This window comes from Typopeltis vanoorti, chromosome 19 (genome assembly GCF_054136105.1).
Source record: "Typopeltis vanoorti isolate ZY-2024b chromosome 19, IOZ_Tvanoo_1.0, whole genome shotgun sequence".
In the NCBI taxonomy this organism is placed as follows: Eukaryota; Metazoa; Arthropoda; class Arachnida; order Uropygi; family Thelyphonidae; genus Typopeltis; species Typopeltis vanoorti.
The window spans coordinates 18,416,961-18,444,937 of record NC_143567.1 but is presented as its reverse complement, the minus strand read 5'-3'; the positions used below and the strand labels follow the sequence as shown (position 1 = coordinate 18,444,937).

The 27,977-nt window shown below is 34.5% G+C and overlaps 1 protein-coding gene across 1 annotated transcript in view; it reads right to left on the bottom strand.

Moving 5' to 3' along the window:
* LOC150095887 (rap guanine nucleotide exchange factor 2-like) overlaps window positions 1-27,977 on the bottom strand; it is a 455,329-nt gene that overhangs the window by 204,655 nt on the left and 222,697 nt on the right. The window contains exons 6-10 of the mRNA XM_090409556.1: window positions 24,658-24,848; window positions 12,847-13,069; window positions 8,980-9,141; window positions 8,362-8,469; window positions 7,836-8,039 (exon numbers count right to left, since the gene is read on the bottom strand). Coding sequence (XP_090265682.1) covers window positions 7,836-8,039; window positions 8,362-8,469; window positions 8,980-9,141; window positions 12,847-13,069; window positions 24,658-24,848 — 888 coding nt within the window. The remainder of the gene's footprint in view (window positions 1-7,835; window positions 8,040-8,361; window positions 8,470-8,979; window positions 9,142-12,846; window positions 13,070-24,657; window positions 24,849-27,977) is intronic.

Here is a 27,977-nt window from a genome sequence, read left to right as displayed (position 1 = left end):
AACAGATGGTCAGTAACTTTAGCATGCCATGTAGATTGTAGTGCAGCTTGTTTCTTTATATAATATACTCCAGATGATGAGGTCATCATCTGGAGACAAAATAAACACTCGAAATGTCGAGTGTTTATTTTGATTTATATTCAACTAATATTTTATTCTAACACAGTAGTGGTTTCCATAAAACTGATATGTACATACATTATGACAAATGCTAATGAACAGTACTATTTCTTAATCCACAAGTTTTCGGACTGATAAAAGGAATAGTATACCACATCACTAAGCAAAATGTAATTTCAAAAAAGCAGCCAGTTACTACAATGAGAACAGATTGTTCTCATTGTAGTAACTGGCTGCTTTTTGATAATGAATGTTATTATCCATAAATTGACTTTAAAATTACAATATGAGAAGAAATAAAACTGATCCTTTTGATAAAACTGATCCTATTAATTGAGATAGGATCAGTTTTATACCGAGACTCAATTAATAGCTTTAATGGAACATGTGCACTAGACCTATTAAAGTAAGGTTCACGAGTTACACATATAACATCCAATATTACGTGGTCAGACCATAGACTACATTCAAGATGAATCAAAATAATGTGTCATAAATTATGTGTATATTATCTTGTGTCTCAGTCACAGCAGAAGTCTTGCTTCTCATGCTTGACACAAGGCACAGAATTCTTTGGAACCAGATAAAATTTCTTCACTTATATAAGTAATCTTTTAGCAAGTTCAAATTTGATTGTTTTTTCCTTGAAACGTGAAATGCTAAGAAATCGTCCGAACCTGAACTAATCAGACTATGCCAATATCCAGGTTTTGAGAATGATCACTAATTATTGATCATAAGTTGTTTTTTTTAATTAATAATTATTTTATTTTTTATTTTAATATGCAACTTGCAATTTTTTCTTTGAAGTCTGATAGTGTAATATCATATACTTCAGCTGTGACCAAGACATGAGCTCATATATGCATAATTTATGCATAATGTTTACTTAATGCAGGATGAAACACATTGGAGTTTTGAATTCAATATAATTTTTTGTTACACATGCAAGCCATGAAACTTTCTTAGAAAAGTATGTATACATATATATACACATATATATATATATATAGTAATATAGAAAATAAAGTGTGAATTTCATCTATTCTGATTTTTGTTCAAATAAAAAAAATTAATGAAATCTTGTTGAGAGTAGTTCAGTCCTGAAATAAATTATACTAGACACAAAATTATATTATTCTTTTAATCCTTTAATCAACTGCAAACAACAAGAGTTTGAACATTAAGTATAATCTCAAAACACCTCATAACAAACTGCCTTAGCATCTCAATGCATAGCACACTTCCTTTCAGACATGTACAAGGGTCGTCTGAAAAGTTCTCGGCCTTGACCATAGATGGCAACACTATTGGCAAGATTTTTTTTTTTTTTTTAAAGTCAGTACGTCTGTCATAAGCATCCATGTGAAACTGCAAGTTATTCTATCAAGTAGTTTGCTTTATACAACTGTCTGAAGCAAAAGTGTTGTCTGTATCCCATGAAATGGATAAAATCGAGTATCATGACGTTATAAAATTCTTTGTAAAAGAAGGTTTAACACCAAAATTAATTCATTTGAAGTTCATAAAAGTTTATGGACACTCTTCTCCTTCCTTTTCGACAATTAAGAAATGTGCTGCCGAGTTTAAACATGGCCGTACCAGCCTTGAAGATGATTCACATGAAGGACGTCCAAAAAGTGTAACAACACCAGAAATCATTGATCAAGTGCACGATATGATATTGGATTACTGGAGAGTGAAAGTGCGTGAAATTGCTGAGACTATAGGCATTTCAAAAGAATGTGTAGGATATAGTTTGCATGAAGAATTGCAAATGAAAAAGCTTTGTGCAAAATGAGTGCCATGCTTGCTCACAACAGATCAAAAACGCACTCGCATGAAAATCTCTGAACAGTGTTCGGAGCATTTTAACAAGAATAAAACTGATTTTGTGTGTCTGATTTATTACTATGGATGATTCACCATTAAACACCAGAATCCAAACAGCAGTCAAAACAGTGGACAGAAGCTGGTTGTTCAGCACCAAAGAAGACAAGGTCATGGCATTGGTGTTTTGGGATACTAAAGGCATTTTGTTTATTAATTATCTTGAAAAGGGTAAAACACTAACCGTGGAATATTATTCCAATCTTTTAACCACACTAAATGAAAAAATTCATGAGAAAAGACCCGGTTTGCAAAAGAAAAAAATCATCTTTCATCAGGACAATGCACCTGCCCACAAAGGTGTCTTGGCAATGGGAAAAATAACAGATCTGAACTATGAATTGTTGGAACATCCACCTTATTGCCCAGATTTGGCTATCTCTGACTTCTATCTCTTCCCAAAACAAACTCTTCCTCACTGGTCAGCATTTTTCTCCAAATCAAGAAGCAGTTGCAGCTGTAGAGGGGTATTTTGCAGATCTTACCGAGAACCACTATAGGGATGGGATAATGGCAGTGGAGCATCGCTAGAATAAATGTATTAGTCTTAAGGGAGATTATGTTGAAAAATAAAAATAATTTTGAAATTATAAATTTGTTTTTTCATTGTTAGGCTGACAGCAGAACTTTTCAGACAACCCCTGTATTGTTGCTATGTATTCAGAAAGGGCCAGTACTTACAGTGGTTTTGACATTTACTGAGATCTCATTGGTGAGAACAACACCTGGGGAAACAATGATAACTGAAATCAATAAATAACATCATTTTCATATATAAGTTGCAAAATGGTGTATCTATATTATTAAAATGCCCTGGATTAGAGATAGTGGTGCTGCCATACAGGAGTCACTCCCCTCCCTCTCTCTCCTTCTTTAGTAAATTACTACCTAAAGCAGCTTGAAGATTATTTGCCCAATTCCACCTCAACCATCATTCTGGTTATGCTATGTAGATAATTTCTTTACTATACAGCCATATCCTAGTATAACCAAAATCAGTCTACATCCTCATATCATATTCAACAGAAAGTAAGACAGAAAATTAGCTTCCTGAAATATCCTCCTCCTCTCCCACTTTCCATCTGCATACTGACAACTTCAGTATATATTGTTAACTTATCTTCACAGGCCAACATGTGCAACAAGACTAAGTATATCAATCAACTCAAAGAATAGGCATTGTGAAAACTCTTAATAGGGCTTGTGAGCTGCTCCAACCCTTATGATCTTAAACTAGAACTTCACACTATCAAAAGTACTATGCAGAAGAATGGCTTCATCTCAAAGATGATCTGGCATATTACAGATACATACATGATTGTTCCTAAAATCTTGGACTCAGTATGTGGAGTCCCAATCCAAAATAATAATAAGTTGGTGTCTCTTTCTGTCCTGTCAATAAAATCTTCCATGTTACCTTCCACCAAAAATAAACACTCTCTGCTTTCCCTACCAGATATTTACAAGGTTCCATGTGAGTGGTGAGCATCTTTTCTCATATTTTGGACAAACAGGATGTTTGGTTAAGGGACTAAGAACATCAATCCCAGCTCCTCTATTTATAAAAAATGGTCTAGCATAGCACAGCGTTGACAACCACAGAATCTTCTGAGCAAAGACCGAAGAGCATAATTGTAGTTATCAGTAGTATTGTTGCTTACCTTATATTGTAATCCTTAAGGAATAGCACAGAAATGTTTTATGTATATTATTTGTAAGTTTGTGTTACAGTATTGTTCATATGTCACTATTACAACATGCAAGCAGTGTAGCAATGGTAACCATTTTGTCACTTGAGATTCGCTTTGACTCTCGGTAACGGAAATGTGCACTGTTGTTGTTTTTCAGAACATCTGTCACTGGGTAACAAAAATGCTAAAGAAGAAAAGAGTAGTCAAGCAAGGAAGGAGAGCCGAAAGAGGTCTAATAAACTAACAAGTTAAGTTCACTAATCTCAGGAAAGATCATATGCATCTTTAATTACTTTCAAGGATACGGAACTCTTAAGTTCATAACTGAAGTACAGTATAATATATCAAGTCTTCATCAGTTAGTGAGAATATTTTGTACTTAATGAAAAGCAAGTGATATTTCAAGGAGCAATATGGAATCTGCAGAAAAGCTCCTTTAATTGGAGGTGTATTAAAATGTATTTAAATTAAATCTGTTGTCTGGGTGATTATTTGTTATGCCTACTTAAGAAAAATGAGGAAAAGATGCATTAAGGAAACTTGCTTACAGAAAGGAGACATATTAGTAAGTGAGGCCTTTTAAACTTTGTACTCTAAGAAATTTGAGAGATAAGACAGAATGAATTAGTAAAAAGCAATAATATAAGTGCTGCAAAGGAAATTCTCATATGACCAAGTAAAAACTACTGAACTTACCTACTCTGTTCTACCTAGTGTTCATGTTACCCCAGTGAGCTGTTCTAAAAACAACTAACGTGCATGTCCATTATTGAGATTCAAAGTGAAACTCAAGTGACAACATAGCTGCTGTTACTACAGTGTTTGCATGCTATGAGTATTTGACATAGACACAATACAGTAAACAAAATAAATAATTTATAATATGCACACACCATTGCTGTGTTATTCCCTAAGGATTAACAATATACAGTAAGCAAGTTTACTATTTAATTACATTTAAGTCCCCTTTAATATTGCTAACGCTTAACCACATGGCGGCTGCAATAATACTAAACATATAACTGCATTACTAAACGTGAACAAATCATATACATACTTTTAGATTATCTTATCATATAAAAAACTTAATTCTCATTAATGAAATTTTTCCCTCACTATATATGTACATATAAAAAAAAATTAAAAAAAAAAAAAAAAACCGAGTAATATAATTTTGAGAGATTTTTACAAGATTTGTGTGCACCAATTTGTTAACCAGGATTTCTTGGGGATTAGGAAGTGGCAGAGAGGATTCAGAGATGACCAAGCTAGAGACAGGTCTGTGGAATGCTCCTTATAACGATAGATTGAAGATGTGTGGGCTGCAGAGTTTAGTTGAGAGGTAGAGGAGAAGGGATATGATAGAAACTTATATATCACTAAAAGGATTTTATAAAATCGACAGAAAAAGAAATTTTTCAATACATGAGGAACAGGGGGAGAACAAGGAGTCGCACCTAGAAGTTGTGCAAAGAGTGTGGTTAACAGTGAATGAGCAGAATGGATTGCCAGAGGTAGCTTTGAATGCCCCAACACTCGATAAGTTTAAGGAGAGGTATGATAGGTACTGTGTGAATAAAGTGGATCTCCTGCAATGAGATTTGACTCCACAGAGATACCCATTTAAGTAATAATAATATTTGCCATCTTCAATAAAAATGATAACTAAATAGCTGAAACATTGTACCTGGTCTATAGGTTTTTCCACTAGGAATGCAGTTGATGTTTTCCATGTTCTTCTGTATTTTCAATTTGTATTTTCATTGCTGATTTCATAACAAATTACAGCAGTTACTAAATTTAGTTAATAGGCCAGCTTGTATTGTAAAGTGGTTAGCATATCTAATCTCCAACTAACAGGGATTTTTTTTTTAATTTCATCTTACCATAGGCATGGATGTTTTGTGAATGTCATTAGGTGGTAGAATTTTGATGCCACGTGCGAGGCCACTGCCCTACTTATTAGAGGCTTGAAGCACCTTGAAAATGTACATATTTGGTTTCTAGAGCAATGTTTCTAAGATTATCTGATCCTTAGTCCACTAGAACAATACTAATACAAGATTAGTATTGTATTGTATTAGTAAACGGTAGTACTATCTCCACAGTTTTAATACCACTTTCCTTCTTAATGTGATCCATACAGATAATAGTTAACAGTGGAGAAAGCATTTCCTCTTTGTTACATCTGATTTTACATTGAACTATTTTCCTATGCATCTTCCAATTTTAGTTTAAGAGCCAAAACTAAATAAATAGGAGACAACCTCCACATAACCTGAAAGGAATATAGAGAAACAGCAGGTTTTCTGATGCAGAATCTTCTTGTGGTGTGCCCTTTTATTGGTATCTGCTCAGATCCTGAACTACAAGGATGGGCTAGCAATTTATTAAACCTTACCAAAGTATATTGCATAATGGTTTAAACCACAAACAAACTAGATGGTACATGATGAAACATTATTATGCTGACTGCAGTGTCACTCAGACAAACAAGCTCCCCTACTTTTCATCAGGAATTAGGGAGAATAGTGAAAAGTCAGCAAATTCAACCTCAGCAGGATTGAAGACACTCTTCTACCAATGACATTCAAATGGAAAAAAAGTGAAACCCACAAACGAACTAGAGAAGTAACATGTTGACATAATTGATATTACTATAACTGTAAAGATTAAAATAGGTGAGATACTGCTAAATAATAGCTAAAAGATGCTATATTCCAACAACAGTGACTAGGAAAAGGAAGAAGACTGGTATTCAACTCTAAAGACAAGGATAAGCTTCTTGAATGGCAAGCAGTTTCGATTAATTATGTGGGAAAATTTCTAAATAGAAAATTGATAAGTTACGTACCTATAACAAAATTATTTGAAGACTAGAATTGTACCATTAGGACTTAACATACCACTTTCACATGGAAAAAAATCTGGATATATATATAAGTTTGCAAGAAAGTTCCAAGAAGTGGCAAAAGTTTCAGTGATACTTTAAGTTATTTTGATATCGTTTTAAACAATGATATCAATATAACTTATTAAGCATGAGCAAGATATGGATTGACCATTATTCAAGCTGTTCAAAAAAAGGGCTTCCAATATAAAAAAATGCAATACATAAAGAAACTGGATAACAACATTTATGAGTATAGTACGCCCACTTTGTGCATGTCAAAAGAAGGAGAATCCATTCCGATAATAGGGTAATCAATCCGTATTGTGGGAGGAGTGTTTATTATTACATGTCAGAAAATTAACTTCTCTTTTATGATCATTGTAGTTTTTAAAATGGTAACTATTCTGCTTGTATAACATTTGGAAAATTTTACGTATAAAGCACGTGATTTTGCGTGTTTGTGACCAATTCATACATTGCCTTATTTCTTTCTCCCCTTCAACATAAATTTACTCTTCTTGGCAGTCTGCCAACGACAGTTCTCGCTTATGTGGTCGAACTATATAATCTGGAACAAAATTATTAAGTCCTATCCTTAATTTAGACATTCAATATTATTTTGTTCAGTACATATGAATCTGTCAATCATTAACTTATGTGCATATGATGCATAATACTCGGCTGGAGAACTCTATTAATAAAAGTAAGTAGAGAAAATTACAAAATCTTATTTTCTTCTCAAACACAAAATTAAAGAATCATCCAAAGGAGAGAAAATGTGAATTAACATAACATTAAAGATAAAAGAGAACAGAATGTGAGGAGAATAGTAGATGAGGATTAAATAAGCATAAATAACTTGGTAAACTTTTTCTTGAAACTGCAAACAAGTCATAATGCTAATGTATTTTTAGTATTCTTATTCAGAAATGGCAAAAATGTTTAATACTTCACTTCACCTGAATTCAATCCTGACAATTTTTTTTTCTCATTTAATAAAGCACAATTACAACAGGACTTCCCCCAACAATAATAAACATGACTGAAATCTAAGAGTATCATTGTGCATTTGTGCAAAATTTTTATTCAATTTAAATTTAAAAAAGTATCTATAACAAAATGCAACTTAATTCAAATTCGCAACTGAACTAAGTAAATATAATATGGCATTCCATACAATTCTTTCTTTATAGGAATAACATAAATATAAAAAATAAAATATATAAAGAAGCAATTCTTACTTGATCCCCTCTTTTCAGTCCCATCTCTTCAGCTCTAGAACCTCTATCAACTTTTGACACAAATATTGCAAAACCTCTCTCGTAACCACCAAGTATTGAAAAATGTAATACTTCTTCCCTCGTTGACCTTGCTAGTGTAATAGTTCGACTACGTGCCTTTGCTGCACAAGCAATGTTAAGGAGTCGCTGCTGACCATGCATTTTCTTATAAGAAATTCAAAAATAAAAACATTAATACTACTTAACTGTATATGATAATAATGACAATTAACCAGTTCAAAATCTTGTATATAATCAATTTCATATTATATTCTTAAAAAAAATATTATCTCATAGATAATGCTTGATTTATAAGATATAAAAGCATATTATGTGCTTCATATTATTACTTACAACCAGAGAATCATATACATAAGATACTAATGAAGTACCTAACTAAATTGAATCAGTCTTGAAAATATGCATATAGGATTATTTTTATGTTGATTTTATAACTCAAACTAATTTTTTATAAAAGAATATTTACCTCTTTTTCTAGTTCAGATTCAAATTTTTCTAAGAAAGCCATCATATCAGGATCCATCTCAAAATCTGTAAAATGATTATTAACCCAAAGAAGAACGACCCTAGTTACCTTAAAGAAAGATGAACAATAATAAAGAAGATTAATAAAAAATAAATAAATACTTACCAAGATATCTGTTTAAAAGAAAAAAAAAGTCACTATTCATCTATAAAGAAAAAAGCATAAAAAGTTTCTTTGCCCTAACTATTAAAAGGAAAGATAACTGTTTTATAACTACATGTATAATTTGTCATGTCATAACAAATTTATAGATTCTTCATTTAAACTTACATGATCTTGTTAACACTACTCAACACTCATCCGTCAGCTTATCAAATTTACCTTAGAATATGAAAATCATGTTTTACCATTCTTCAGACTGTCTTATATGCTGTCTTTCAGAAAGTATCAGACAGAATTTTGAATTTTGGGAGTCAAAAGAATGACTTATTCATCTGATTCCATTTTCTGGTTCAATAAATATACTGAATGTTCCCTGAATGATAAATGACTGTTTTCCAAAATGAATTTATAATTATTTTTCAACTATAAATATGCGGGTTTATAAAGTGTCATTACCTTATCCCTTAGAAGTGGATCACTAAACCAAGAAATGAGATTTTTGACAATCTCTAAAGGACTGGAAACAAATGTCCTGTGAGTAAGTAAGAAATCTTCTATGTAGGTGGGATCCATGAAATTATCTTCCACTAACTGGTTCATTAACTGATTTGGTGTACCCTAAATAAGGGGAAAAAAAAAAGCAGGAAAAGCAACTTGAAAAAAATAAGAAAATATAAAGTTTTCCATATCTCAGAGTAATAAGTAAATAAACAATGTTGAACAGAGGCTTTCAACGAAAAAGTTATCACAAATTTCTAGGTTTGTACCCCAACATAATACAGAAGTTTTAGAAATGTACTCTGATATCTAAGCAAATCTAAATCAGTTTCTAAATTGAAATTAATGATACCATTTTAAAACTAAAATAGTGATCTCAAATGGAAAGTTTAAAAACCACTATTCCAATTTCTTCAAAAAAAGTGATAGTAATTTTAATTTTATGCTATAGCATAACCACGAATACAGGTAAAATAGTTTTCTTTCAGATGCAATTAACAATACAAACACAAATTAAGGAAAAAAATTCCAAAATTCTGTAATACATGATTAAAAATGTTTTTAATCATGTATTACATGAAAAGAAAATAACAGAAAAGAAAATATCAATATTTTCAATTATCAATATCAGAAAAGAAAATATCAATATAACTTATTAAGCATAAGCAAGATATGGATTGACCATTATTCAAGCTGTTCAAAAAAAGCACCGTGGGACTGACAACATTTCCTCATTATAATCATTACTCAATTATATTAGTGAAGTTAAATCTATCTTTATTGTTCTTTATTTCTCAATAACTCAATAAAAAATAAGACTCAAAAAACCAAAAAAGTATTAAAGAAAAAAATTATATAATTACATACCTAGATATTATTTGTATGAATGTGTTTGCATAAACTACAATACACTTACAATCAAACAAAATTTATTTGTACTTGATCATAAAACCATACATTTAATACTAAGCAGTTTATTTCTCTGTAATTAAAAGCAATACTAATTAATAATAAACACAATTCCAATTAGTCTTTATTTTTTAACTGACATAACATTGTCATGTCAATTTTTAAATTGATCCAGTCAACCATTATTACATATAAAACTGTCATGTCCAAATTGTTTGGCAAATTTTTCCACTTGAGCCTTCAAGATTGGGTTGTAGTCAGTCTTTTCACCAATGTACATAGGGATAACACAGTGGATCTATTTGCAAATCTTTTCCCACCAGACACAGGGTTATAACACTATTCGAATACTAGGGACAAAGAAGAACTTGCCATGGGTTTCCCCTTTCTCCAGTCTTAGCCAACCTGCTTATGGAAAATTCTGAAATGAATGCAATCAAAAACTATCAGAAGAAACCAAAAATTCAATTAGATTATATTGATAATATTTTCATTATTTGGTCAAGAGCAATGGATGACTTAATTTCAAAGATTATCTGAACAGCTTGCATCACAATTCATCTTGAACTGGAAGATGAAGAAAAATGACTGTTCTTCAATGTCCTTGTTGAAAGAAACAAGGAAGAAAAAAAGATAATCCTAGTTATGATAACATCTAATGTGTGTAATTAATTTTTTCTAGTCTTTTGTCATGAATAACTTTTTTTAACTAGTACCCCTGATGATGTAAATCTAATGACTTACAAAAACTTGAGGTTATAACTGTTTATTTTTTTTTTTTATTGAACTCTTTATTGACTTTAAAATGTGGTTTCAATACGAAAGCTTCCCACAGAATTGCTAAGCCACAGAACTAACATTTTCATAAACACATTACATTTATGCTTCCTCAGCCTTTTCCCATTCAAGATGCTATTTCCCATACAACTATTAAGCCTATACAAATCCCAAATCTGTCCATCCTTAGAGTATTATTATTCACATGTTTGGGGTGGTGCACCTAAAACCTCTCTAAAAATTCTTGATGCTGTCCAGAGGAGAACAATCAGCTCATATCTTTCCCTCACAAATTCACTTCAACCACTATCCCACAGCTGTGCTGTTTAAGCTCTATATCTTTTGTCAGATACTTCCATAGTTTCTGATCCAATGAGCTAGCACTACCATTCTCAAACTTTCTGTTAGTCCTGTTAAAACATGAGTAGCAGCTGCTCAACGTAAAGTACAACTGCGAATATGCTGAACCTGCTTCTCCTATTTCACTTTTATTTCATTTACTTCTGTCCTCTGTTCCCAAACAACTTCCAGCTCATCAAGATAAATCTCAATAAATTTCTTTCCTAATTCCCACATATAGCCCATGCACAATACTGATGTGGTATAGGCTCTTCTATCTCTTGTGTATGAGATCAATATTAAAAAGACAGTTATGAATTTGTTTTATGTCATAGCTTGTGCCCTTCTCTCCTGCCATGCTAACTACTTACCAACTCACTCATGTGTCAAATTAAATTCTTATTTAGAAGAGAGTCATAGGAATATGTTAAAATCAGAGGTAAATCATACACAGTGTAGCAAATAAATAAGAATAAAGTCAAATAAGCAAAATATGAATAAACAAAATATTTTCTTACTCATCTCCCTCAAAATAATCCAAATGGAATCGAAAAAACCAGTTACAGTGTTCATACAAGCTTTGGAAAACTCATTTGCTGCAATGATAATGAGTTCTGTTATTACACCCCTCCAAATGTCTAAAAATTTTAAATCATACTTTTGACCTCAAATCAGGAAACAGCAAAAGTCTGCTGTAGCCAAGTCAGAATAAGATAAACAGCTGAGCAGTCTACAACCTTCTTTTTGAGCCAGAACCATGTACAAGCCGATCAAAGCATGAGGAGGTGCAGTCTCATGCAACAGCTGACAACCAGACTGTACTAAACCTAGCCATTTTCACTGATTCATGCAAACAATATTTCCATCATTCTAAGCAGTGATCAACGAGAACAGCAATTTCTTCCAGGGATGAGTTCCTTATCGATTCTTCCATTCACAACCACCCTTTTGTGAGGGAAGAATGGTTGTAGCAAAAATTTCTGGAAAGAAACCTTTCTTTGTCTTGGTAAATTGCTATTTTGTACCTTGCCTGTTGGTATGAGATTCATACTAGAACCAAATCTCATCTCCAAAAATAATGCTGTTCAGGAAATTAGGTTCACTGTAAGCTATTTGAATAGGTTCATTGCAAGCATTTAATCATTTGAGTTTGTCCTCATCATGATGCACACAGTACAGAAAAAAAAAAGAAACTTCTTGCAAGTTTTCCTTTTTCCTAAGTCTGTTGTGATTATTACCTAATCAATTCCTTATTCGTATTAAATTCACTTACCTAGCATTCCAAGTGTTAACAGGCAGTCATTTCCCAGTAAACTGTATACTTTGTTCCCCAATTCAAGGAGCAGTCATTTTCTATCATCCACTCTGAGTACACTCTGTTACATTCTCTCTCTGCTCCTTTTAAAATGCTTAAATCAACAAGTTCATGCATCCAACAGAGCTTTCTCACCATAAGTTTATCATGGCAGCTATTTCAGTCAGACTTTTGTCAAGCTTTACAGAAAACTTGGTGCTGATCCACTGTTCCATTCTTTGGTTTATGATGGCGATGTCAGACACAGTGCACAAAATACAGTCATACAAAAAAGGAGGCAGAACTGGAAAGGTAATACTTTTATGCTTCTCTAGAAGCAATACATTAGATATGCTTTTTACAATTGATTAAAAATGACTCAAATGGTTCAAAATACTAATAATAAAATAAATAAATAATAAACAAGCATAACATTTATGTTCTAATTCAGGGCATAGTGTTAATATTAATGTTAATATTTAATTTTTTTTAAAAATGCAACCTACCCTGATCACCACATATCCTCTTCTAGTTCCCCCATCTATAACCCGATGTTCAGTTACTAATACTACCTCACCATCCTCTTCATGTTTTTTGATATTCTCCTCTCCCTGATGAAGGATATGATAATAATCAGCTTGTGTGATGCATACAAATTGACAGTCATCTACTTTAGTCCTCATTATTCCTTTGTGATACATCTTTTTCATTGTAGGTGTGATACCAAAACTAGAATGGAGGGGAGAAAGCAGACACAAGCATGAATACTTTGATTATTACTAAATATCCGCATTTATAACAACTGCAAGAAGCATCATATAAAAAGTAATTCAGAAATGATGCTATATTTTTCTTTTATTGTTTTGAATGACAGAATATCCACTTTAGTCATCATTATTCCTATGTGATATATCTTTTTCATTAGAAATGTAATACCAAAATTATGTTTTCGGGGGGGGGGGGAACAAATATGGTCATGCATAATAAGCAAAGACATTACTGTATGAGGCTAATTGTCTTGAATGACAATTAGCCTCATATCAAGTAGAGTGATGTAGGCAAACATCAAAATGAGGAATTACACAATGAGACTTTATATGTGCCATCCCACAGAAAATGCTACTAAAGAAAGGGGAATTTTTCGAGGTATTAGAGAAGGCAGCAGAGATAAGGAGAAAAAAAGTTCTTCTTGTTGGAGATGTAAATAGCAGATTAAGGTATGATTACACTTTTCATGATTACTTAGAAATGCTTTGGGTAAATTACAGAAAAGAACAAAGCTAATAATAATAGGAAGTACCTGCTGGATTTATACTGAATATGGACAAGTCATTACTAGCATGATAATACTAATATAAAGATGTGCGCTAATTCATATGGACGGAAGACAAAAAAATAAGAAACGTCTCAATGACTATGCTTCTGCTGACAGTTATGTCTCATGCCGGTTCATCACACAAGAGTATGTAAAGGATTTGAAACAGGAAGTGATTGATCACTATTTAGTTCAGAGCAGAATAAAACTGAATATCAAACTGAAAAGAAAAGTGTATAAGAAAGTTTTAAAATGAATCAAAGTGGAGTAGCTTTTAAAGGTGAACTATACACTCAAAGACATAAATATTATTCAAGAAAAATAAATAAGTATGAAAACAACAATCATCAAACCTTGGAGATTCAGTGGCAAAACCTGAAAAAAAAAATGTTTTGATTCAGTTGGAGAGGCATGTGGCAGGTTGTTTACAAGGATAGAAAAATCAGAATTTCAGGCAGCCTTCCTTCCCGATTTACACTTATGCATAGACCCATGATTACTGTACAGGCATTCAATGCCAAATCCAATGGAATAGGGTGGTTACTCATGAAGTGTCCTAAGTCTGTGTACTTAGGAAGGTAAAAAGGCAGTCAAGGAAAAGAAAAAAATTGTATTGAAATTCCTGGCAAGTAAGTCAAATGCTCCGAGATAATATAAAGAAAAAAAGAAACAAAGCAAATTCTAAAACTAGCTAAACAAAATTCATGATAAGCCTTTAGTAAGAGCACAGAAGATAGACAGCGAGAAGGTGGGAAAATATTCTGGAGGCTATTGAAAAAGATTAGAAATGGAGGAAAGAGTTACTGTAAAATGAATTAGAAATGATAAAAATGACATAAAAAAACAAAAGATATTCTACGTGTCAGGAGTGATTACTTTGAAAGATTACTAAAAGAAATAAGCTGTGATGACAGCACAGTGGTAGAAAACATTCAAAAGAAATACAAGCAGGAGTATATGTAAATAGTTGGGGGTAGAAAAAGCCATCAAAAACCTGAAATGTGGAAAGGCAGCTAGAAGACTGAAGTTTTGCAGTGGCTACAGTGCATAATTCATATGGCCTGGTCAGAAAGTCAAATTCTAGATAATCGGACTAAAGCTCTCATAGTGCCGATCTATTAAAAAGTTGAATGAGAGAATTACAGGGAAACTTTCTCTGCTCAGTGTTACAGGATAAGATTTATGAAGACATATTTCAGAAAAAGCTAAGAAAATTTGTGGAAGGGGAAATGTGGAGAAGAATAAGCTAAGTCCAGGCCAAATAGAAGTTGTCAAGGCTAAATTTTCACTTTAAGAGAGAGAGTTGAGAAATCATGGAAATCTAACAAGGATCTGTATTTAAGTTTTGTAGACTGGAAAAAGCATGTGACTATGCCAAGAGAAAAGCTGTTCAAAACGCAAATTATATGTAAATGAAACATTATATCGAGCAATACACAGTATGAGTTATAAGACAGCAGTCAGAAATGAAACTGGAGGAAGATGGATGGATGTTTAATCATGAGTAAGCCAAGCTTGCACATTATGAAAGACAGTGGCATCAGGCCTGACATCAAAATTGGATATTCAACTTAGCTCTTTACTTTATGCAGATGAAGATGTATTGTTATAAATCCAGTATAAGTTTGCAAGAATACCTAAGAGGCTGAGAAAAATTGTGAAAGAGAAAATCTGGTGCAAGACAGGAATGCAGATTATCTCCACCCTTATTCATCGTCTATGTGGATGACATTAAGTAAGTGGCATTAAATCTAATATTCAGAGATATATATAAAACTTATCTCTTTGCTTCATGCAGATGATGATATACTCCTGAACAGATCAAGTGTATGTCTCCAGGATTCTCTAACTAAATTGATAACAGCTGTAACAAATTTGACATGAATATCAGCAATAAAAAATTTCAGCTGCATTCTCAATGGAGAACCTATAGAATAATTAAAATATTTTAGCTATTCAGGCACAGTTTTTAGTGAAGATGGCAAATTAAATTTGGAAATAGACAACAGAATAAGCAAAGCTGATATAGTGGGAATCCAGTTGAATAAGTTTGTATGGAATAAGAGAGAAATCAGCGAAACTGCTAAACTAGCAGTATAAAAGACAATGTTCAAACCAGTTTTAAGTTACTGATCTGAGTTAGAAATAAAGAACTTGATCAAAGATAAGACACAACAGATATGAGAGCGATGAGGAAGATTAGGACAGTGAACAGATGGCTATCAATGGCAAAATCATATAAAAAATGAAAATATTAAGAAATAACTTGACAATGTTACCATTCAGGAATGAGCAAGCAGGCTAATCTAATATGGTATAGTCACTTAAACAGGACGGAAGATGAAAGGTTAACAAAACAGGTGGTTGATGCCAGGACGGCAGGAAAAAGACCTAGAGGAAGACCAAGGTCTCAAGAGCCTTACAATAACAAAATAGCAGATAAAAATATTGAAGTGCTAACAAGTAATATACTAATTTGGAGGAAAACTATTCATATGAATAGTTCATATGAATTCAAATTGTGAATTAGCACAGCAGTCATGACAAACCATAATCAAATGAATAACTAATCAATATGAGAAAACCTATTTGTGAAACTGCTCACTGTAAACATTTCCCACATATAATCCATCATAAATGTAGAAAAATGAAAGAAATTAGAGAAGGAAATAGTGATCATTATTCAGACTTTCAAGAAAAGCTGGTCCAGTAATATCACAAAATGAGAGCTGATCCTGATCCCACCTAGCATTTATGGAGGTGACACTATCTCCATTATTCATAACTCATTTTGCAGTATTAATTCATAACATGATTTTAACTCGTGATCACATTAAAGGTTGTTCAACTGTTCCAAAAATTAAATCACAAATTTAACTTTATATCCACTTACAAAGCATTTAAATAAATAAACTAAATAAAACTAAATAAACCCTGACATTAGCATGCAAAATATGAAACAATATATTTTAAATCGACTTAATATCAACATTTCATACAGTGTTACGTCTAATAGCATATTGTTTTATTCACTAGCATATATTCAGTGGCATTTAAATGATAGTCATATTCAGATACAGTTAACTCCCATTACTTTTGAATGTTTACTTTCTTGTTCCACTCTGTGTAGCTCAGTAGAAGTGGTGTTTGCACTGTACAGTGCTTGACTGCATGAAAAAAGACATAAGTTCGAGTCTAGTTGTTGACTGGAGGAAATTTTCTAAGCCTTTTTTCGATTGGTTCCCGAGTTATTCGATCTCTGGCACGGGGCAAGCAAGTTTTTTTCATCCAGAAACTCGAGTTTTTCGTCCTGTAAACTCAAGAAAATTGGCAGTCGACCCCAAACTATTTTCAGACATTAAAAATATTGTGGTAGGAACCATGAGATGGTGACATTTGTTAACCACTTTCTTCACTGCATACTGATTAATTAGTGATAGCCTTGGGCCAGCTATCTCTGATTGGCTACCAGTGAAGATTGAAATGCCCACTCAGCCTCCAAAAGTTAGATAGGGCTAAAATGGCCTCTCTTACTTCCTATACAGGAAAAAAGGCATTAGCTGACTTTCTTTCAAATTAACAATGCTGTATATCAGATTCAAAGTAAAATATTTATATCTTTAATATTACCTAGTGTAAAATTTGATGCAATATAAATTTTCCTTTTCTTGCATTGACTTTTACAGAGGTCACATCTCAAACGCACCAAAATAACTTTGTATTTAACGTTGTAAATAATCTTAAAAGCCCATGTATTTAACCCCAAGGAATTCACATGCTAGATTGTACTAAACAGAAAATGTCTAAAAATGTAAGGTTCAAGGGCAATTGCTTTAGAAATTGGCAATGTATTGATGTCGGTATTTTGTATAAAGTGTAAGTGAAATTTATTGTGTTCAAAGTCAGCCTGATGCAACCTTCAAGGTCAGTGGTAAAAAGGCAGTATACATCTAAAATAGTTCTGCCGTTTTGTAAATGGAATTAAATGTGCACTTTCGGTGAGAACTAAAAGTTGGCGTTAAAGTGAAGGCCAAGACAGTTTGTGCAGGAATGTTCGGGGGTCTCAAACCTTAGTCCAGAGAAATTTTATATAAGTCATCAAATAATGAAGAAGGTTGCCTGTGTAGCTCATTGGATGTGGCGTTTGCACACCACAGCGCTTAACCGCATGAAGGAAGACTTCTTGGTTTAGAATCTAGTCGGCAACTAGAAGAAATTTTTCTAAGCCTTTTTTCGACCGATTCCTTAGTTAGTTGATCTCTGGCACAGGCAAGCAGGTTTTTACTCCCCGAAACTCAGGTTTTTCGTCCCGTAAACTCAAGAAAATCGACCGTAGAACCCACATTAAATACGAGTGTTAGGGACCATGAGATTGCTGCACTTGTTGAGCCGTCTCTCTTCACTGAGTGCCTGTTAATTAATGATAGCTGATGAAAGTTTATTTTTCACTTGGTTAGAGTATATAATAAATTTAGTTTAATCCTTTATCCAAGTGTGAGCAAACAGGGTTTGCGCCTGAAAGTATCTTCAGGACTGGGGTAAGGTGGTACAACACCAGGGCAACTCCTTGCAAAGGTGGAGCAAGCTACCAACACTCCTGTCTCAGTATCTCCCATAATGCAAAACACATCTCCTTGCAGATATGCCTAATGTTATGCATTAAGGGAAGGGCCACAACCCAGACTAGTTTCGACCTTTATTGAGGTCTCTTCAGTGGGAGCCAGGCCCAAGTGGAGATACCAGGCAGAAGCATTAGCAGGTCATCTCTACCTATAGGATTTGCCAAATGGTGTGCCACCTTTTTTTAATAAATTACTCTGGATTTAGAGAAAGATGTTGAAAGTTTATTTTTCACTTGGTTAGAGTATAATAAATTTAGTTTAATCCTTTATCCAAGTGTGAGCAAACAGGGTTTGTGCCTGAAAGTATCTTCAGGACTGGGGTAAGGTGGGGGTGTGTTTTGCATTATGGGAGATACTGAGACAGGAGTGTTGGTAGCTTGCTCCACCTTTGCAAGGAGTTGCCCTGGTGTTGTACCACCTTACCCCAGTCCTGAAGATACTTTCAGGTGCAAACCCTGTTTGCTCACACTTGGATAAAGGATTAAACTAAATTTATTATATACTCTAACCAAGTGAAAAATAAACTTTCAACATCTTTCTCTAAATCCAGAGTAATTTATTAAAAAAGGGTGGCACACCATTTGGCAAATCCTATAGGTAGAGATGACCTGCTAATGCTTCTGCCTGGTATCTCCATTTGGGCCTGGCTCCCACTGAAGAGACCTCAATAAAGGTCAAAACTAGTCTGGGTTGTGGCCCTTCCCTTAATGCATAACATTAGGCATATCTGCAAGGAGATGTGTTTTGCATTATGGGAGATACTGAGACAGGAGTGTTGGTAGCTTGCTCCACCTTTGCAAGGAGTTGCCCTGGTGTTGTACCACCTTACCCCAGTCCTGAAGATACTTTCAGGTGCAAACCCTGTTTGCTCACACTTGGATAAAGGATTAAACTAAATTTATTATAATTAATGATAGCAATGGGCCAACTATCTCTGATTGGGTACCAGTGGAGATTGAACTGCCCACTCAGTCTCCAAAAGTTAGATAGGACTAAATGGCCTCACCTACTCTCTATATATGGGAATAAAAAAGGAGTATGATGATGATGAAGAATGAAGAAAGAGATCAACACCAGGAAAAGAAAATGAGAAGAGGAGAGAACGTCAGTAGGAGTCTATCCACCGTATTCGTCAGTCCGAATGAAGCCGTGAAGCACAGCCACTGGAGACGAAAAACTACCGAGGGAGAAGCGGAACAGGACCAACACGCATTGCTAATAAGACAATCTGCATAGGCCGCGATCGTCTGGTCCTTCGCCCGAATCTTAAACACCGGGAAATCATGCTCCAGGCCCCGCGAGTCATTCCAGATGAGATGATGGTGCCAACGGAATCTCTGAGTGAAAGCCCAAAACCTGAAATGGAAAAGAAGCCAAGGAACTTGAGAAGGAACTAAGAATGAGTGCACAATAAAGATAAAGAAGATATGTGAGTTGATTTCATTGTCATTTTGCTTATGATATGTGAAACTGTCTGAGAAAGACTGATAGGTTTTTTTTTTATTAGAGTTGTTATAACTAGTCTGAGAATAGGTTGTATAAAGTGATAGTTGGAATTTCTAGTTACAAGTAACAGAGCATGATATTCCTTAAAATGTAAATAGGCTGATAGTTTTCTTTTAAAATGTTGATAAATTTATAATATGTTGCATGACTCTGTGAATTTTCTAAAGGTTAATTTACTCTAATGTTTTAAGCTTAAAGTGAAATAAGAAAGAAAGAATATTTCACAATTGTGTGATTTGTATATATAAAATGTACCCTATATATATAAAATGATAAGCCTTTTTATGTCACATTTTTGAAACGTTTTGAAACTCAGGGGCTACCCTGAGTGTCGAGTCTTCAAAATTCGAGTCATCAGAATTCATGGAGAACCGGCCTACCAGTCCAGAACTCGGGGGGGGGGGGGGGGGACCTTTCGAGTCTTCAAAATTCGTGTCATCCAAATTCGAGGAGAACCAGCCTACCAGTCCAGAACTCAAGGAGTAGGGTGCCGTAGATGTCAGACCCCCCCAGTATATATATATATATATAACCAAACAGAGGATACAGCAATGGGCTCTCTTCACCTCTAGCCAATTTCCATGTGCAGAAGCTTGAAAAACATGCCCTTGATACTGTGATTCTCAAACTTTCTATCTGGCTACTATACACTGATGATGTGTTCTTCATTTGACCACTTGACTCAGACACAACTCTTTAATCCTCAACCTTGACAGCCAGCACCTCAAAATCCAATTCTGAGGTGCTGGCTGTCAAGGTTGAGGATTCCAATTCCAATTCAACAGCCTGCTTTTCTAGACACCATTCACACCTTTTCCCAATGGCACTATTTCTTACTGTTTACAGAAAACCTACACACATGGGTAGATACATATGCAAATGTCCACCCTATGTACCAACAATATAGTATAAAAACCTTTCTCAACAGAGCTTCCAATCTCTTTTTTACTAAGTAATTTAAGGAAATTGCAACGTCAACTAGGATATACATTAAAATAAATTTTAATATACTTCAATATTTTGGCAACGTCACGTTGTCATTTTCAAGAAACTTAAGAACAAGACATGTGCACGCAGGCACAACAAACAGCAAATGAGGAAGAAGCAGGAAGCTATTATTTGTCTTAAAGTCCTGATTGTGTCCCCTAGCGGGCAATGTTGGTATTCTTAGGCGATTGGGCTGAAGGTCTTCTGATGTAGGTTGCCCAAATTTGAGGCAGTCTCATGCAGCCAAATTTGTTGAAGTTTGGATTGTTTCTTAGGGCTGAAGCCAATTCCATGAAAAGCCTTTCATATTTGTATTTACTATGGTCTACTATCATGGCTTTCTTCCACCGTATTCTATGGCAGTATCCAACGCATGGTCAGCAAGACCAGAGTGGCTGTATTGGTGAAACCAGATGTAGTCCTTGTGTTCTGAAATTCTGACTTTGGCTGTCCTGCCTGTTTGGCCAAAGCAGGACAGCTTACAGCTGCAAGGGACCTGTGCAGAAGCTTGAAATTTTTTATATTGTCTGTAACAAGAAGTTAAGTCGTGTTTTTTTAGGATTTTTGTAATTTTTTCTGAGGTGCCTCGGACATAGGGTATGGTGATGGATTTAGAGTAATCCTTGTTGTGGGGGGGGGGTTGTGGTTTACTGGTTTCAATATTTTTTTTATTTGGGGGGGGGGGGGTAGCCATTGGCTAAGAAAGTGTTGAGAATATGGTTTAGTTCTGTGGTTAGGGCATTGTCATTTGAACAGATAAGTTGTTTAGCCCTGTTGTGTAGCATCTTAATGACTCTATATTGTTGCAAGGAGGGGTGGTGGGACTGTTGGTGAATGTATCTGCCTGTATGGGTGGGTTTTCTATAGACCGAGAAAACCAAGGTTCCATCAGGCTGGCTGGTGACTAGTGTGTTTAAGAAAGGAAGGCAGTTGTTTTTTCCCTCTTCCAGGGTGAATTTGATTCTGGGGTGTTGGTTGGTTATGTGTTAAGAAGGAGAGGAGTGCATCGGAGCCGTGTGGCCAAATAGCGAACACATCATCAACATAGTGAAGCCAAATGGTTGGTTTTTGTGGGGCAGAGTTTAAAGCTTTCTCTTCAAAAGTTCTCCATGTAAAAGTTGGCCAAGGGTGGGGAGAGTGGAGAACCCATGGCTGTCCCCTCTATTTGTTTGTAGAATTTTCCTTGCCAAACAAAATAGCCTGAGTTCATTGTGAACTGAAAAAAGGGCTGTGATATCGGGAGGAAATTTAGCTTGGATTAGCTCCAAGGATTCTTTGAGTGGGACATTTGTGAATAAGGAGGAGACATCAAAACTGACCACTATGTCAGTGTGTTTGAGTGTAAGGTTTTCTATGCTGGCTTTGAAGTGGGCTGAGTTTTTTTATGTGTGAAGGTGTGTTGCCAGTATAGTGTGAGAGAGCTTTGGCCAAATCAGAATTTCAGAACACAAGGACTACATCTGGTTTCACCAATACAGCCACTGTGGTCTTGCTGACCATGCATTGGATACCTGCAATAGAATACGGTGGAAGAAAGCCACGATAGTACACCGTAATAAATACAAATATGAAAGGCTTTTCATGGAATCAGCTTCAGCCCTAAGAAACAATCCAAACCTCAACAAAATTTGGCTGCATGAGACTGCCTCAAATTTGGGAAACCTACATCAGAAGACCTTCAGCCCAATCGTCCAAGAATACCAACACTGCCCGCTAGGGGGCACCATCAGGACTTTAGGAGAAATAATAGCTTCCTGCTTCTTCCTCATTTACTGTTTGTTGTGCCTGTATGCACGTGTCTTGTTCTTAAGTTTCTTGAAAACGGTAACATGACGGTGCCGAAATATTGAAGTATATTAAAATTAATTTTAATGTATATCCTAGTTGACATTGTAATTTCCTTAAATTACTTAGTAAAAAATGCATAACCAACATCTAAGCCTTTCCACGACACTTCCAACCTCTGTTCGACCAGGTTTCCTGTTGAACTCTCCTTTATTTGCCATACCTTTTTGTCGAATAGCTATAATGCTCTTTCAAACCTTATTTGAAGCCGGCTGCCCTCATCCCCTCTCCTAAATATCCAATCCCCCCACTCGCTGTTCCATATATTTACATGGTTCTCTGTTCTTGCAACCAGTAATATTATGGATAAACTGGAGATTTATCTTGGTGAACACAAGAAATACATCTACCAACACAACAATGGTCTGTCAGTTTTGGTGACCATGCATTTAATACCTTTTCCTGAATCAAATGAAGGGAAAAAAGTCAACTATTATGCTTCGCTTCAAATACAAACTTTGAAAATTTCTTTTTCTTTTAAGAATCAGCAGCAAATTTTTAAAAAAAATAATAATAAATAAATAATAATAATCTAAATAAATATGGTTGTGTTCAACTTCCCAAGCTTTGGAAAACAAATTCTTAGACCTCCCATCTAACAGCCAAGACCAGTACCCACAGAGGATACTCCCCTTGTTGGACTTGAGGCTTCTTTTCTAACATCTTCCACTTAATGATTTCTGTGTTATTAAATTTTTATAGTGTATTCCAGAAGATGCCTCTGTGACATCTTCCAGAATATTTCAACTCTATCATAGAGGTGAAATATTGGAATGATTAAACCAGTGGTTGATTATTTCTCTGCTGTATATTCTTTCCATTAAACCTAATTATGACTTTCATCTAAGAATTCATCACTTATTCCAATAGTATTAATAACACAACATCAAGCAAAATAAAAGGATGTTTGTTGACTTACTTATATTGAACTGGATTTTAAACCAGCAGCCTCGGAACAAAACAGCATGTTACAGTTTACAAGACAATGAATCAGAGAAAAAAATCATACTGTAATGGACAAAAGACCTAAAGTCTTAATTTGGCAGCTTAAAATGTCATTAAGGAATTAACTTCCTCAACACTGGTTTTCTTCCAGTGTTAAGGAAGTTGTAATTCCTCTTTATAAGGCCTTGGTATGTCAACATCTATCTGGATTACTGTGCTTAAGTCTGGTCCCCTGGGTTTCTTGGGGATGAGGAAGCAGTGGAAAGGATTCAGAGGTGAGTGACCAAGATGGTGAATGGCCTGTGGAATGTTCCCTATGAGGATAGATTGAAGGTATGTGGATTGCAGAAGTTCGTTGATAGGAGAAAAAGAGGGGATATGATAGAAACATTAAAGTTGCTTAAAGGAGATGCACGAGAAATTTTTCAGCACTTGGCTAGAGTGACCAGAACAAGTGGTCATCCCTGGAAGTTGAATAAAGGTGTGGAAAGAAGGGGGAATGAGGATTAGATTTTTTTTGCTTGGAGAGTGGTGAATACGTGAAATGGGTTGCCAAGAGTCAGCTGCAAGTGCTTTGTCTGTTAATTGTTTCAAGGAGATGTATGATAGATTGGGTATCCTGCGACGAGTCATCGGACTTAATAGAGGTGCCTGTATAATAATAATTACCTATTATTACCTACCTGTCGTGTAAACTGCAACATGTTTTTTCTAAAGATGTTGGTTTGAAATCCAGCTAAATATAAGCCAGTTAATAAACTTTTTTTTATAATTAAGTTTGTTTAGTGTTGTAATACCATTAAAATAAGTTATAAACATGATTTAATGTGAAATTTTTCTTCCAGACAACTATTAGTTAATCATTAACAACAATTTTTTATGGAGAACAGCAATATAAAATTTGCTGTTTTTTTACAACCTGGATATGACTGCAGGACCTGATACGGCTTGCATGGTATTTTTTTAATATATTGTTCTCACCTACAAAATGCTATTTGCAAACTTATGGTTGTTGTTAATATATATCATTATGAAAATATATTTAATTTACTCCATGCTATCACAAAGTACCTATTTCATACAACTTATTACCTTACCTGTCACCTAGGTGAAATTCTTGCAATTGACCATCAGGATGTTCAACCTCTACATGTCCATTGATTATTACAGACCAAGAGTCTAATTTTTCGCCATCATTAAGAACAACAGTGCCAGCCTTTTCTACAGTTGCTGAAACCATTACTGCACACAGTGCCCTTCGAACTGCCATGGTCATATTAGCAAATGCCTGAAACAAATATGAATTCATATTTTACTTAATTAAAATAATTTGTTTTCAGTTATTCATGCAGAAAAGAATAAAAATTAATATTTCTCTATTTTATTAATAAAAATACTATAAGAGCATGACTGGTTTGACTAGGTTTCAAGAAAGACTCGGTTATAGATATCATTAACAATTTTATAACAAGAAACAACTGCGCAAAATATGTAAGTAAAAGCTAGCTTATCTGTACAAAATTGTACAGAACAGCAAACTTTTGCAATTAACATAAAATCACTTCAGGTTATACAAGTAGTACTTCTTAATTCAACAAACAAATAATTACTTCTTGTGTTTGCACTCAAGCAACATTATTTGCATTAGACACACAGTCTGAAATGCATCTACATCAATTAATATTAAAAAAGCTTATCTCTAACAGTATTACGTCTGTACTGAATCTGAAGTTCTACTTGAATTACTGGTTTACAATATTTAATACCTTTAATTACACATACATTCACTTGTATTGAAGAATTATTGTGTACCAAATATGGAAATACACAATTACATTACATTATAACCTTGAGTAACTCTGAATATCTCAAACCTTGTAAAAACACACTTTTGTGAACACTTTACACTAAGTATGAGGCATGTTCAAAAAAAGACCAAACTTTTTAAATAGCACACTGGGGCTACTGAGTACACCTAGCAGCAGGTTTTGACCACAAACTGCCATTTGCCCCATTCTGCTATGAGTATTAGTCATTGAGTTCCACTGAAGTGAGCACATGCACAAGCTGTTGTCGAATTAGTGACAAAGTGACAACAAAAGACCTTGAAGAACAATGCGTGCGTGTGTGAAATTTTGCTGCAAACTTGGCAAAAAATTGAGACATGGGTTTATGGCTATGATATTGAAACCAAGATGCAATCATGCAGTGGGTAGAGAAAGCGTCTCCTCGGCCAAAAAAAAAAAAAAAACACAGATCAGTCAGTGAAAGATCAAGATGATGTTAGCTGTGTTTTTTGATTGGAAAGGCATAGTCCATTATGAATTTGTACCATGTGGTCAGATGGTAAACAAAAAGTTATACCAGTGAATTTCAGTGCTATGTGCAGGAAGAGGCCTGAATTGTGGGAAAACCAGACTTGGTTGTTGCACCACGACAATGTGCTGGCTCACGAATCAATCCTTGTCTGCAGTTATATGACAAAACATCAGACATCCATTGTGCCCCACACTCTATTCTCTGGACTTATCCCCAGCAGACCTTTTCCTGTTTCCCAAACTTAAAACCACTTTGAAAGGATGTCATTTCCAAACCACAGAATAGGAAAATGTGATAAGGGAACTGCACAGCATCACAGAAAGTGCGTTTCAGGAAGCATTCCAACAATGGAAGAAACATTGGGAACGGTGAATCGCCAGTAGAGGGGACTACTTGGAAGGGGACAGTGCTTAAAATGTTGTAAAATGAGCAATAAAGTCTTTATAGCAAAAGTTCTGTCTTTTTTTGGGCATGCCTTGTATTGTAGCAAAACAATCTTGGGCTCATCATGTTGAAACACATACTGGAGTGAAGCATCATTTGGAGAGTAAACATTAGTTTCATACAATTTACTCCTCTTGAAATATTCCTATAAGCTTCTGCAGAATATTTGAAAGCAGACATTACAATCAATTTAATGATGCAATTCCTTTCTAGAAGCCATCATCACACTGGATTCCTAACAGAACTTCCCTTTTAAGGTAAATGTTCTTAGCAAATAATTTAGTGATTTCATATTCTTTTCTGGGCTCTTATCACACATTCAGCTAGCAGTCCTTAGTTAATTTGTCTTTCTTCTAAATTTTTAACTTTAGAATTCAGACTTAATACTTATGACCTCTTCAAGGTACCTCAATCACCTTAACCTAGATATCGGTTTAATTGTCCATTCTCATTGTAACACCATCCTCCTTGCTAGGTTCTTCTTTTCTCATGTACTTTTGCCCTTTGTTTCTTGAGTGAACTTCTGCCTAGTTACTTCTATGCTAACCATATCTTGCTTCGTTTGCCTACTTGAGGTCATACATACCCTTGTGCTTTCTGTCCTTGGAGGACTAACTTCCATGGCTTCTTCTACCTCCACTTCTGTATCCCACACTTTGTGGTCTCACTCTTTTGTGGAGTTACTCCTATTAATATCAAGAATCTTTGGATGGATTTGAATATTGCAGTATTTATTTTTTTAAAAAAATGGCACTATTTGTTTACATCACAAAATGATTCAATTGGTTAATTACCACATTATATGTAAATTATTGTTCTTGTGAGAATTCCATTTTATTGAGAGCTTTAGTCGTGTGACTGAATTCTGGCACTATTTGATTTACAGAACCTAAAATTTAAAAATCACATTGCTTACATGATATGGCTGTAACAAATAAAATGGCCACTTAAATTTTCTAAGCTAAGCAATGTTGTGCTTAGGTCAGAAATTCAAGTTACGTTATAAAGACTGCTACTAAAAAATACAGTTCTATCTAGTTAAATACAACAGTAGTGTATAATATTCTTTATGTAATTCTGATTTTTCTGCTTTGTATCTAGGACAAAGAAAGAAATTATGTTTAGAACTCACATGAGCATTTTGTCCCATGAGCCCAAATATCTAATTTATTTATTTCACATTAGGGTCCCCCCCCCCTTTCCTTAAGGACGAGTCGAGCCCTCCTAATGAGGGATTGAGTATGTATTTTATGACTATAGAGTCATATGTGTTCACAGGGCCGGTTTGCCTGTTCTGAGAAATGAAAAACCCGAGTTTTCAGCTGAAAAAACCCTCTACCTCCATATAAGACCAGCTAACTCACCTGGTTGAACTATTTATGTGAACTCAATTTTATTAACTTTGTTGAAATTATCTTTTTTTTTTTTTTTTTTTAAATGGAACTTAAATTAAACACTACCCAAGAAAGGTAAGTTTATAGTCCATTGTACAGTGGATGGGCTAGATAACAAACATGGAAACTTCACATGCCACTTCAGGCTTCTGAAAAGTAGGATGGCAGTCGCACACCATATGGTACAATTCATTTCCCACCTAAAGAAAGACATTCTTTATATGACATAGATCTATACCTAGAATGGGATTAGTAACTGC